The 14,109-nt window shown below is 39.7% G+C and overlaps 1 protein-coding gene across 1 annotated transcript; it reads right to left on the reverse strand.

Annotated features, from left to right (window-relative positions):
* Positions 1–601: 601 nt before the first annotated feature.
* Positions 602–1,264, reverse strand: LOC110216229 (uncharacterized). The gene is given in 3 exon segments (XM_020998021.1): positions 602–831; positions 834–1,127; positions 1,219–1,264. Coding segments are annotated over 3 exon segments (570 nt in total).
* Between the last annotated feature and the right edge of the window lie 12,845 nt (positions 1,265–14,109).

Consider the following 14,109-nt stretch of genomic DNA (forward strand, 5'->3'; position numbering starts at 1 on the left):
TGTCAGAGTGTTTTCAGGCACAGCAAAGAAGTTGATAGGCTAGTTTCTTCACAAAAGGAACTAAGTCAGTGGAAATCAAAGGGGGTGAATGGAAGAAGGAAGGAGACAATGGCTTGAAATGGTGGTCTACAAGCCAATTACATGGTCCTGCTGAGCATGGCAAAGAGAAGAGATGATGGAAGCAAAGTGATTAGGGAACCAGAACCTAAAAGAGCTATTCTTTGTTTCTACTTCAGTGGCCGCAACACTAGAATTTTGCTTTGGGGTTTGGTGAATATTACTGAATGAAAGAAGAGATGCCAGGCAAAAGGGTGGGGGGAGGGGAGTTTTAAGCCATCCATCCTTAAGCCTGGCGGGCTCTGAATTGGAGAATCTATGGCAAGGTGTTTTATCTAGAACTATGAAAATTTTTTTAAGGATTCTTTAGAAACATATGATTGAATCAGGTCTTTGCCAATATAATTAATAAATTAATGGAGGGGGAAAATCAACCTCTGGGTATTGCAGTGATGCCTCGAAAAATGAAAACACAAGGAATTTTCATAAACAGCAAATCTATTTGTATATACTTGTGCCTGCAAAAGGGGAAGAGCTATTGACCTCAGTAGAGATTGATCTTTTCCATGATCCACAAGAACTCCATTTCGGTGATTGGTCCATCTCCATCTTGATCAGTTTCATCAATTATTTTCTGCAGTTCCTCATCGGTGAGGTTTTCCCCTAGCTCTCTGGTCACATGTTTTAAGTTTTTGAAGGAGATTTTGTTCCCCCCGGTATCATCATCATCCAGGAGACTGAAAACCTTCATCATTTCTTCTTTAGAATCTTTTCAGCCATTTTTTGGGTCTCTACAGACATGAAGTCACTGAAATTGATTTTTTCCGTTCCCTCCTCTTCAATGTCAGCTATCATTTTATCGATCTCTTCTTTCTGGGGTTGGAAGCCCAGAGCTCTCATTGCCACCTTGGGTTCCTTAACATCTGTTGTCTCTGCTTCATCTGTATCAAAGAGATCGAATACTTCTCGAATGTCTTGTTTCTGGTCCTCTGTGAGTTCAGGTTTGGATTCCATCTTCTTTGTTGTAGGGGTGGAGTTCAGATTTGGCTTCAGGAGGGAACGGGCCAAGCCTCAGCTCCAGAAGACGAACAGGCGGACACACTGAGTCTCTAAGCTCCTCGGGTGTTAATGAGACCCCTGTCACCCCGCCCCCTCCATTGCCTTGGTTCCGCTCAGATTCTGCCTGGTCCAGTAGACAGAACCCCATCCGCCACAAACCCTGCCCTCTTCCCCCATTTTGTGACTGCTGCCACTGCCCCTGGAGCTCAAGAACAGGCTAAAACAGTATATTAACAAGATGCATCTATGCAGCATGGATTGGAGATAAGAAAATGAACAGGGAGTAAGACCCATATGGAGGTTATTGTAGTAAGCCAGATATGAAATGATGAGGAAACGAGGGTAGTGGCAATGATATTTCAAAAGAAAGGTTGGATGGAAGAGACATAGTGAAGAATAATTGATGAAAGTTCTGTGTCCATTTGGGTATAAGTGTAAAGTCATAAGAAGAATCCAAGAAATCTTGAATACACACAAGTGGAGAATGGTGGAATGGTCACTAGACATTTTTGTTGGTTGAAAACTCATGAGTGTGTTTTTAGATAGGTTGAGGTAATGATGGTACATTCAAAGGAATACATTGCAGCAGGAAGAAGATATGAGAGCTTAGAAACAAAAAAAGACTACAGATAAAGATTTAGGAATCTTTTATTCGGTGGATAGGGTTAAAGCCAGAGAGTATGTAGAGAGACCAGAGGGCCAACAATTGAAATCCTTCCAAAATGTCCAATTTAGGGAGTGAAAGGAAAAAGAGACTTTGAACAGGAGATTTAAGGCACTAGCTTTAGCTGTAGCCTGGATTTGAGAACATTTCAAAAAAAGGGACTGGTCAACAATGTTCAACGCTGCTGAGAGGTCAAAAGAAATGAAGACCAAGAAAATCCATTGGATCTTTCAGTTCAGGAAGGACCTTCGAGAATACAATTTCAATTTATTGTTTCATATCGAATCCTCTCATATGTGCTGCTGTGTACATGGAAATATTTTTTTTTCTTTTCCTATTTTGTATTTAAGTTTAAATTGAATAAAAAACTTAAACAAAAAGAATACAACTTCAGTTGAATTATTGGACTCAAGTCAGATTGCTGAGGGAAGAGTGTTAAGGGGTAAGTAGGGCTGAGGAAAGTTTGACTATGAAAGAAGCAGAATAGGCTGGTAACTAGAGGGAGTAGCTGGGCCATGCAAAAGTTGTTGTCTTTTTCCCAAGGTAGGATAGCACTTTTGAAGACAGAGGAAAAATAAACCAGTGAAAAGACAAGTTGGAAGATATTGAAGAGAAAAAGTCATTAAAATTAAGGAAGTAAAAACCTGGATTTCAGATGGAAGGGTTGATTTTGGAGTAGACACTTTTTCCTTTCAGTAAGGAGGAAGGAAGGGAAAATGGTTGTAGAAACATTTTCAGTCTTAATCTATTTGGCCCAAGGTTACCCATTGTGGTCCATCTAACCAGAATTTTGTGTAACTCTTCAGCAGACCCAGTCAAAGAAAAACTTGGGTTAGCATAGACATCTTCGAAAAACACTTGCAGAAATGACCATCATAAAATGCTTGCAGAGAGCAACATAAACTAAAGCTTGGAACTTTACATTCTTGCTAGGATCCCATGCTCCTCTCCTGAGGTTCCTGATGATATAAAGCTTTCTATGGTATATGACTTTCCTGGTTATTTGGTAGACAAAATGTCACTTTCTACAGCATTGGGTAACAAAGGTGCTTATGTATGCTAAAACCTGAGGATTGAATGAGGTAATGTATGTGAAAAGTGCTTGTAAATTGTAAAGTGTTATACAAATATTATTATTACTTGGAAGAAAAGGGCAAAGAGGAACAAAAATAAGAATAGACTAGAATATTAGGGACCCAAAAGAAAAGTTTTAGATTCAGTGGGAGTGGGTGGTAGGGGGAGAGACAGAGAGACAGAGACAGACAGAGACAGGGGGAGAGACAGAGAAAAAGGAGTAATAGAGAAAGGGGAGTTAGGTGGCACAGTGGATAGAACTCTGGCCCTGAAGTCAGGAAGACTTGAGTTCAAATCTAGCCTCAGACACTTAACGAGTTGTGTAACTTTGGGCAAGTCACTTAACCTCAGTTTTCTTACCTATAAATGGGGAGTAATAATAGCACCTACCTCTCAGGGTTGTTTTGAGAATAGAATAAGAGTATATGTAAAGTGTTTTGCAAACTATAAATGTCAGCTGTTATTATTAAAAAGTAATCTGGATGTAAATTGAAGGAGGAGAAAGAATTCCCCCATTGGTTAGAATGGGGAAATAATCAACTCTGAGCACCAAGATGTGCAAGATGTGCAGATGCTAAGAAGGTAAGACAAGGTCCCTGCCTTCAAGGAGCATATAGTATGGGTGGGGAAACAAGAAATGGACACATTAGCGAAGGATGTTGTGAGACAATGTATATACTAAGTGCCAAATAAGTGATACAAAGAGTAAGCAGTGTCGAATGTCAGAGGAAGGAGGCTGGAATGAGTAGTTTGCACATCAGAAGTAGGATCTCATCTGGACCTTCAACATTAGGTAGGAATTAGAAAAGTGGAGAGTAGTATAGAAAGTGTTTCAAGTAGAATGCATATCATGAGCAAAGAGAAGGGCAGGAAAGAGTTCCTGAGATGGAAAAACAGGTCCACGAAGGGGTAAGCAGACCAGACTGGCTGGAAGAGAGATGTAGGGGCTTAATAAATCATTGGTAGTTGCTTGATGATTGACTTTTACCACAAAGCCTGTTGGATTTCCCTGGGAGAAAGTATCTGAGCATGCTCATTGACATTTAACAACAGCTCTTCCCTGATGAAACAAAGATGCAAATGAAATGTATTGAGGTTCTATCACACCACACCAATCTTAGGGTTAATTTTATTTTATGTTTTTCTCTCAAACACTTAAAAAAAGATTTTTGCGATCTTTAGTTTCCATTGCCAGGCTAAGCTCGTTGTCATACCTTAACCATTTTTTTTATGCTACTTTACCATGTTCTTATTTTGTTTGTCCCATCTTCTGCATATTTCTTCTATAACTATATATTGATTTGTGAGTTCCCTGTTCATCCACCTTAATAGCTTCAGACAAGTCCCATCCCTCCCCATTTGAAATTGTTTCCCTTTTGTGTCTTTACAATTTTGTACTTGAACATTTTTTATACCCGCACAACTCTTTTTCCTGAAGCATTTTGTCCCATGGGATACTATTTATCTTTCTTCTAGATGCTTTTAAATCTGATTTCTAAAATTTTGGATGAATGTCAGACCTAAAAAGGATTGACAGTGATTATGCCATCTTGGGCAAGAAACTGAAGACTATCAGGGTACAAATTGGGCTTTCCTCAGAGTTACCCATTTTTAGGTTCCTTCTGGAAAAAAAAATTGTATTTGTCCACATGAATCACCAGAAGTGTCCATTTGCTATCCATCTGGATAAGTCTTGGGAGGTTCTCTTACATCTTGAGAACATTCCTTGGGAAGAAAACAGACTACTCCATTGTGCTATCAGTTGAGCAGGCAATCACCAACTACTTTTATCTTCTTTCTCTGACCCTTAGTGAATGATCTCTCACCCAATAGATATTGTTCTTTGGAGAACAAACATCTTCTTTCTCAGGACATTTATATCCTTTTTCTTCAGGAACAGCCTCAAGTTTGTTTTCAAATTCTAACTGTACAACTGTCCCTTTCTTCCTTTTTCCCTCTTTAACATTCTTCCATTCTCTTAATATCCTGACAAAGATTCAGTCTCCCCTCTTTCATGGTAGCTCCATTTTTTCCTCTCCATTGAAGCCTTGCATCTTTTTCCTTTTTGGAATATTTCCTCCCTCTTAACAAACTGGAGTGTGGGGAGGTATTCTTTGAGCCTTTTCACATTCTACCCCAGGAAGGAGGTCAACCTACACTTGGAACATAGATAACTGTGGTAAGATTACAAATGTCATACACTCCAGGAAAGTCACTGTACATTTCTCTTGCTTTCTCTGGCTGAGATTTTAAGTCTTTAAAAAAATAAAGAAGAAAAAATTACTTGTGGATATTCACATCTAAACCCTGAGTGCCTGCTCAAAACCTTCATATCAAATTATTTCCTCTTGATACTGGTAGATGTAATGATGTTCCTTTCCATAATCTCAACAATTCCACATTCACACCCACCAGGCAGGAAATAGACATTTATTATTATGTGACAGGCACTGTGCTAATCCCTGAGGATACAAATACAAACAAAAAGAAATCCAATTCTTCACTAAGCTCCTTTCTGTTTCACCATTTGGCCCCATCCCCCCACCCACTCTATCAATTTATTTTACCCTCTCATTGTTCCACTTACCTTGACTTGCCTTGCCAACTACCTTCTTCTTCTCCTTCTTGAGTATCCTTTTCAGCTTCTACTCCCTAATCCTCCTTGAGCTTCCTTATTACTTCTTGAACCTTTTGCCTTAACTATCCTTGATCCCCTTCTTCTTTCAACCCTGATGTAGATTCTGGAAATTGTCGTCTTTCAGATTTTCCTTAATTTCTTACAAATTTCACCAAATTTCTTCTCCCCAAATTCAACTTTTGACCTGCTTCACTAATCTAAATCCCTCCAAGTCACCCACATGATTCCTTTCTCCTTCAAATTAAGCTTACATCCTTCTATCTTCTCCTGCTACTTTACCCTGAACCTCCTTCCACAGAAGCACCATTTTCTAAGGCCTTATGATAAGGATAGCATGAGATGCTCAAATCTCATTAAAACCATCTGTTCTTAGACAATAACTCTCCTTCAGATTATGACTTCAGGTTTTATTGAAGAATCAGATCTTATGTTATATACAGTATTCTATTATAACTTTAATTTGACATAATTCCATACCATATCTTACTGATTTGTGTACCTATTTTATGCCTTACCCTTGAATGTAAGCTCTTGGAGGGTAGGGGTTGTATTGTTTTTTTAATCTTTATATCCTAGCCATCTAGCATAGAGTTTTGTGTGTAATAGGTGCTTACTAACTCCATATTTCATTGAATTAAAGTGGACAAAGATAAGGTTAGAAAGGCAGTCTGGGGAAGTAAAAGAAATGGAGGAAGTAGACGAGAGTGAAGGGGACTTCTATGAATGGGAACTAGTAAAGTAGGGTTACTCAGGCTACTGGGGTCTGTGTAAACTACAGACTGGAATGGAATTGGATTAGACCTGGTAAAGCATACAGAAGTAACCTCATTTTTACATTTATTAGGAGAGTTGAGGGAGAGTTCTGTTATTGACTGGGGGTGGGTGGGTAAGGAGGATGGGATAGCAGTATGTTGAAATAGAGAAAAATTAGGAAAGAATAAATAGGATTCTCTCAAGAGGAAAGAAAGACTTGAGCTAGAAAGGGGGTGGCCTCAGGTGGCTGGACACCAAAGACCTTCAGCACTGAAAAATTTATTAGTGAAACATAACACCCTCTTAACCTGGACAAGGTTGGATTACAAAATTTTATTATGCCTGTAACTTGCCTTCCCATACACACTCTAGTTTGTTCTAGTAGAAACCCTCCTGCCTATAGTCAGCCCAGTTACTGCCACAATACAAACATGCTCAGTCTGTGTTTGAACTGTGTCTGAGGTTGTTGCTGAATCACTACAAATGGCTATGAAGGACATCCGGGTGAGGATTTGGAGGGGATGGTCATAGCCCAAGAAGCAGATTTCTTTTTCTCTTCTCTCTTGCCCATAATCACTCCAAGCCCTGGGAAGAAGTTTTACCAAAAAGCATCTAGTCTGAGCTTTCTATGTTGCCACAGATCCATGTGGTCCACTTTCCTCTTCCTATTGCCTTCTCATTCCCAGGATCATGATGGTGGCAGTGTCCGCATACCAGCCTGGTTTAGTACTTTAGGAGCTTAGCTGCTACTTCCAGCCTTGCCATAAGTGGAAATACTATTGAGTGTTGATTAAAAGAAGCCCTTCTAGATCTAAGGAACAAGTTGTGAAATAACTTTTGTGATTACAATTTACAAGCTTAATTAGCAAGCTGGGAATTAAACTTCTCAAACCTGACAAAACAAAAGCTTGAGATATTCCTGAGAAACACCTGAGGTTTCCCTGAAAGTTGCTTGACTCATCCATCTCTCTTTCTTCCCTCCAGCTGGTGTCTGGTACACCTTGCTTCTTCATGCAGAATTGATGCATTTTCTGCAGCTGGAGTCTATAGACTGCTGAGGTCATCAAGGTCCCCATTCTAAAGCTGTCTGCCAAAAGTTGTAGCTTAAATGAAAAGCTCTACTCCATGGGAACTGGGGAAGGTTAGATCGTAGAGCAGAACAACACACCCTGAAAAAATGCACTTAGTCCACCTTAATAGAAGTATAATGTCTAGAACAAGATAGGCTATTGTGTGCCTTTTACTTTCAAACCACTTTCAATATATTGAGTGCTGAGAGGCATGTTTGAGGCATGGCATTGACTAACCATACCACATTCAAAGGAAAATGATTAAGATGGTGAAAGGAACTCAAAACCTTGCCACAGATTTAAAACAAATGGGAAGGTTCATTCTGAAGGAGAAAAGAGGGGTACAGGATCACTCTAATCAGATATTTGAAGATATCAGGGATCCAGTCACTCAAAAGATCAGACTGTCCATTGCTTTGGGTCCCTTGGCTCCTTCCTGAGCATTCTCTTAATTTTCTGAAGAGACTGTGGAGAGCTGAGAATGCACTTTTTTGGGTATTAGAGAGCTCAAGACTGGTGCACAGTAAAAAGAGCACTGGATTTGAAATCAAATGACCTTGGTTCAAATGCTGGCCCTGGCATTTACTACCCGTGTGATCTTGGGCATGTCATTTGACTTCTATGAAAGTTAGAATGGGTGTACTCAGTTAAGTTATTGATTTATGTTTTAAAAGTATTTGTTAATGAGCTTTTATGAATTTATTAGAGTTGCACCTCAGTTTCCTCACCTGTTAAAAGAAGGGGTTAGATTAGATGTTTTCCCTCTCTAAATCTATGATATTACCTCTTCCCCCAAATTTGAGATCACTTTATGGGGATTAGTTCTAGGACTCACTTGTTCTCTGTTCTCTTCGGGGTTGCAAGGATGAATCCCTGCCCTAGCCTGGTATAGAATCTGATCTCCATAGATCCAATCCAAAAATGGTTCTTCAAATCTACATTAAAGTTACATCCACATATGTGTCCCTATGGGTTTCCAAATGTATAGCCTCTTCCTTTCAACACAAATTCACTTTCTCCAGAGATGTCTAACTACCCTAATGACTGATAACAAGTTATCTCTCTGGCCTCATTATTCCAGAGCCAGACTGCTATATCTCCTCTTCTGAGTCATAGGCAGCGTTCCTGAGGGGTTGAGTGTTTCTTCTTTAATGTTATTCACTCAAATCCCCAGTATTGTTAGGTTCTGCCCCTTGCCTCCCTCCCCCCACAGTGTTAGGTGCTGGTGATCAGAGTCCTAGTTCTGTAACCAATTAATAATAAGTAGCCTTTACAAAGGCCTATTTACTTTGAAAATAAAGCAAGAAAAAAAAATTACAACTATTTCTCTCTAGCTCCTCAGGGGCACAGTCTCTCCTCTACCACCTCAATCTCTGGGATAAGTGGGCTCAGACTGAACACAGTTTCTACACTGCATTGTAGATCACTTCCACCAAGATCACTTCCAAATGGGGCAGCCCGACTGATGAGTCCTCTCTCCTCTTTCTTGGGCCATCAGTGCTGGATTGGCTGCAAAAACCTGGCATAGATTCCACTCAGACTTCCAGATGATTTTCTATCCTCATCTTCCAAAACTCACAAGGTCATAGATTCCATCTGCATCTAAAATGAACAAACACCTAGGCAGAGAACTGAGGTCCATTTGGTCACATGGCAGCCATAGACAGGAGAGAGCTGAAGGTTTCTCCCCTTAAGGCATTGTCTTTTATTAGATTCTGTCAGTGAAGGAATCAAACTAAGAGAAAAGGACGAAGCAAGAGAGGCAACAAAGGCCTTTTGAAGGCTCCCCCAGTTATAGTTTTGCAGTTGCAGCAGTCAGAGAGGATGCCAATTACCACATGGTTAGCAGAGCAGACCCAGTTATAGAAGGTCTAAGCATTGTGCCAAAGACTTTCCAAGGTATTTCTATCACACATAATTAAGACTCTCCAGATGCAAGCTCCCTAGCCTCTTCCTTATGAGGAGTTGCATCAGGCCAGCATATCAATGCACAGTGTGCAAGCTAATAAGGACTGCACTCATTAACCCTGCTATACCGGGTATGGTGATGGCAGCACATTTAGTTCCAAAGCCAGTTATCATAGAGAGAGACAGAAGAGATCAGTCAATCAACGAATGCCTCTTGAACACCAACTCTGCACAAAACACTGTGACAAAAATGGGTCAACAGATTTTCAAGACAACAGCAATTATCTCCCGTATATTTGATGTTTTAGAAAAGCTGCCCAATTTTTTTCTTGAAATTAAGGACAGACTCATGATGCCTGACAATTTAAAACAACAAAACATCTAAGCAAAAGATCTCCCTTCACCTTGGCTACATATACCAACAAAGAGGCCATGTGATGAGGAAGAAAAGCTTGCATTTGGAGACTGGAAACCCACATTTTCATTATGACTCTGCCAACAATTAGCTGTGTGACTGTGTGACAACTTATTTAACTTCTCTGGGTTTCCTTTCCCTTAATTGTTAAATGAGATGGAGCAACATGGCCTTTAGAGCCCCATTTCAGCTGTAATCCCTCTGATTCCATGCACTGAGGTATGTTGCAGTAGAAAGAACATATTCAGTATCAAGGAAATTGTCACTGTATTCTACCCTCTCCCACCCCCATTGGGCAAGATCCCTATCCCTTTCTAATAGGGGAAGAAAAGAGAGGAATATGGAAGAAGATGTGATAGATTTTACAATCAATTTTGTTTTCTGTGTTTGACAAATAATCATCAAACTTGACTATTTCTGTATTACACAAAAGAACAGAAAAAGAGGATTGTACATGAAACCAGAAATCTCTATTATGTACAGTTATGGAATTCTGTAGAGGGCAGCAACCAGGATCTAAAGGAAACCTTAACAGAGGAGAGGTGGTAGCTGAGTGACAATGGCACAGGAGGGCCTAAAGGAGGCAGCGGGAGGTAAGGACCGTGCTTGCTTCTCCCCGCTTGTGTGCAGAGTGTATGAGGGAAGGGTGGCATATATGGGAGGGTGGTGAGAGATGTTGTATATTCAGGAGAAAGTTAGGTTTAAGGGCATACCAGGAGATGTCATCTGTGGGAGGGCAGAGGGGGAGAAGAGATCTAGATTCAGACATGAGGGAAGGGAGGGAAAGAATAATCACTTATTAAGTACCCTCTGTGTGCCAGGTGTTTCATGAATCTCTCGTTTAATCCTTACAACAACCCTGGGAGGTAGGTGCTATTATGATCCCCATTTTACAGTTGAGTAAATCGAGACAAACTGAAGTTAAGTGACTTGACCAGGATTATTAAACTAGTAAATGTGCAAGGTCAGCTTTGAACTCAGGTCTATTCCTCACTCCAGACCCAACAATATCCACTGAGCCACCAGATCTAGTACTGGAAGGCATTATCTTAGAGGTCATTCAGTCCAACCCCCCCCTTTTACAGATAAGGAAACTGAGGCCCAGAGCAGAGAAGGAACTTGCCCAAGATCACTAACTAGAATGAGGGATGGACTGTTTCATTGCTATCCATAGTGTTTGGCTCACAGGAAATACTTAATGAATAAATCCTTGTTGATGGATCAATAGTGAGAGAGCTGGGACTCCAACCTAGGTCTAACTCTTAATCCAATGTGCTTCCCACTGTAACCCAGTGCTTTATTCATCAACTCTCTGAATCTATTATCTCAGGAGATACAAACTCAGATAAACTTTCTGATGGATTTGATCCCCAGAGATAAAAGGTATATAGAGAGAAGCCAAGATGGCAGAGTAAAGGAAGCAGTCCAGCCAAACTCTCCCCAAATTCCCTTCCAAATGATTTAAAAATAACATATCAAGTCAAATTCTTGATTTGATTGTGGGCAGAGCCCACAAAAGATTGGGGTGAGACATTTTCCCAGTCTAAAACAACTTAGAAGGTTGGAAGGAGAGGTCTGTAACACCAAAGTGGCATTGGCCTGGAGCCCACTCAGCAGCACCAGCAGTGGGCCTGGGAGGTAGCCTCAACAGCAACAAACAGCTTTGAGATCTTTCAGCCCAAGGACAGTGAAGGGGTCAGACAACTTGTCAAAAAGAGATTTCAGAGGTCCCTGAACTGACACTGTGCACTCTCTGAAAACCCCATTGCCCATATGGAGTTCTGGGTCTCAGTTCCAGAGAGGAGAGGAGTACTTGTGGTCAGTCAAAGGAGAATGGCCCTGGTCACAGTTTCAGGGAAGAGAGGAGCTCTAGCACTTGTGCCTGCAGAGAAGCAGGGGACCTGGTCAAAGTTGTAGAGCCAAGAAGAATGCTAGTGCTTGTGGGTATAGGGAAGCATGAGCCCTTCCTGGGTAAAGACCAGAGCATGGGTCAAGGAGAGGTGGATCACTCCACCTTGGGAGCATTGAAAAATTGACTTTCAAGTATTCCTGATGAAAAGACCGTAGCTGAATAGAATAGAAAATTTAACATTCAAACACAAGACTCAAGAGAAGTATGAAAAGGTAAACATAAAAGAGAAATCATAAGGGACTTAATAAGGTTAAACTGCTTATATTTCTATATGAGAAGATGACACATATAATTCCTGAGAACTTTATCATTAGTAGGGCAGTCAGAATGAGTCTATATAGACAGATGATATGGGTATGAATTGATTATGTTGAGATGACCTCAAAAAAGAAAATGAAAGGGTGAGAAAAAGAAGTGCTTTGGGAGAAGGGGGGAGGGAGAGGAAGAATGGGCAAAATTATTTCATATAAAAGAGGCATGCAAAGAAGAAAATATGGGTGGTGGCAGTCAATGCATGAACCTTACTCACATGTGAGTGAATTAAGGGATGCACTGATCAAAAGCAAAACAGACTTTTGAAAAGGGACAGGATAGAAAGAGAGAAAGGATAAGCAGAAGAAGATAGCATGGAGGGAAATACATAGTTAATAATCATAACTGTGAATGGGAGTGGGATGAACTCACCCATAAAATGGAAGAGCATAATAGATTAGAAACCAGAATCCAACAATATGTTGTTTACATGGGACAATTTGAAACAGAAAGACACACACAGAGTTAAAATAAGGGGCTGGCATAGAATATATTATGCTTCAGTAAGGTTTAAAAAAAAGAAGTGTCAGCAATCATGATCTCAGACAAAGCAAAAGCAAAAATAGGAAAATTATATTTTGTTAAAGGGTACCATAGGCAATTAAATAATATTTTAAAAATGTATAGCAAGTTTCTCTGAGAAAGGTCTTGTTTCTCAAATACATAGAGTACTGAGTCAAATTTATATGTATATATATATATATACACATATACATATATAATGTATATACATACATTACACACACACACACACACACACACACACACACACATATAAAGATGTATTCCCCAATTGATAAATGATTAAAGGATATGAACAGGCAGTTTTCAGAAGAAGAAATCAAAGCTATCTATGGTCATATGGAAAAAAATGCTCTTACTATTGATTAAAGAAATACATATTAAAACAACTCTGAGGTACCACCTCACACATATCAGATTTCATGACAGAAGAGGAAAATGACAAATGCTGGAGAGGACGTGGAAAAATTGAGATACTAATGCACTGTTGTTGGAGTTGTAAACTGACCCAACCATTCTGAAGAAAAATTTGGAAATGTGTCCAAAGGTCTATAAAACTGTGCATACCCTTTGATCCACTACTAGGTCTATATTCCAAAGAAAAGGACCTATATGTAGAAAAATGTTTTTAGTAGCTCTTTTTATGGTGATGAAAAATTGCAAATTAAAGGGATGTCCATCAATTGGGGAATGGTTGAACAGTTGTGGCATATGATTGAGATGGAATACTGCTGTATTATAAGAAATGATGAGCAGAATGGTTTCAGAAAAACCTGGGAAGACCTATATGAACTGATGCAAAGTGAAGTGATCAGAACCAGGAGAATATTGTGCACAGCATCAGCAATACTGTAATGATTACCAACTATGAAATATTTGGCTAATCTGATTAAGACAATGATTGAAGACAATTTCAAAGGAGTCTTGATGAAAAAAGCTATTCACGTCTAGAAAGAAGTGATGAACTCTGAGTGCAAATTGAAATAGAATTTTTTCACTTTCTTTTTTTCTTTTCTTTCTTTCTTTGTTTCTTTCTGTTTTGCTTTTTTTTACAACATGGCTAATATGGCAATACATTTTGCAGGGTTTCACAAATATAACTGATATGTTGCTTGCCTTCTCAATGGGTGGTGGAGGGAAGGACAGAATTTAGAACTCAAAATTTTTAAAAAAATTAAAAATAAATCAATAATAAATTTGAAAAAAGGCAAATGTTACAGTTCTTTTCCATTAAAAAAGAATATGTAGACATATTTCTGTGGAATGTTAGTTTTCATAAGATCTTCTTTCTCATGGTGCCAGTCAACAGGAAGGGAGAGGACGTTTATTTGGTGATAATTGCTTTCAGATAGTACAGGAAACTTTTTGCTGAGACATAATCAATCCCTCCCCCTCCAGCCTTTTGAGGGGGAAGTGCCCAAGTCTAGATGAGAGAAGTTGCAGAGGTAGGAATGAGTCTTTCTTTCCTCAGCCTTTCAATTAACTTTTCACCCACAGGCTTCTGTTAAATACAATTCACACCTCCTCTCTGCTCCAATCAAGCCAGCATCTCCAGCCTCCAGTTGCCAGAATTGTGCCAGGAAGAGGGTGGGGGTGGAACTGTGTTTTTAAATGGAAGTTGGAGGCATTTTTGAGGGGGAACCATTTAAATAAATATGTTAGATAAAATTTGCGTAAGTAACCTGGAGCTTCCAGAGAACTGAAGCTCATAAAATCAGCCCTATA

The sequence above is a fragment of the Phascolarctos cinereus genome, unplaced genomic scaffold (genome assembly GCF_003287225.1).
Source record: "Phascolarctos cinereus isolate Bilbo 61053 unplaced genomic scaffold, phaCin_HiC Scaffold_4;HRSCAF=312, whole genome shotgun sequence".
NCBI classification, from domain to species: domain Eukaryota; kingdom Metazoa; phylum Chordata; class Mammalia; order Diprotodontia; family Phascolarctidae; genus Phascolarctos; species Phascolarctos cinereus.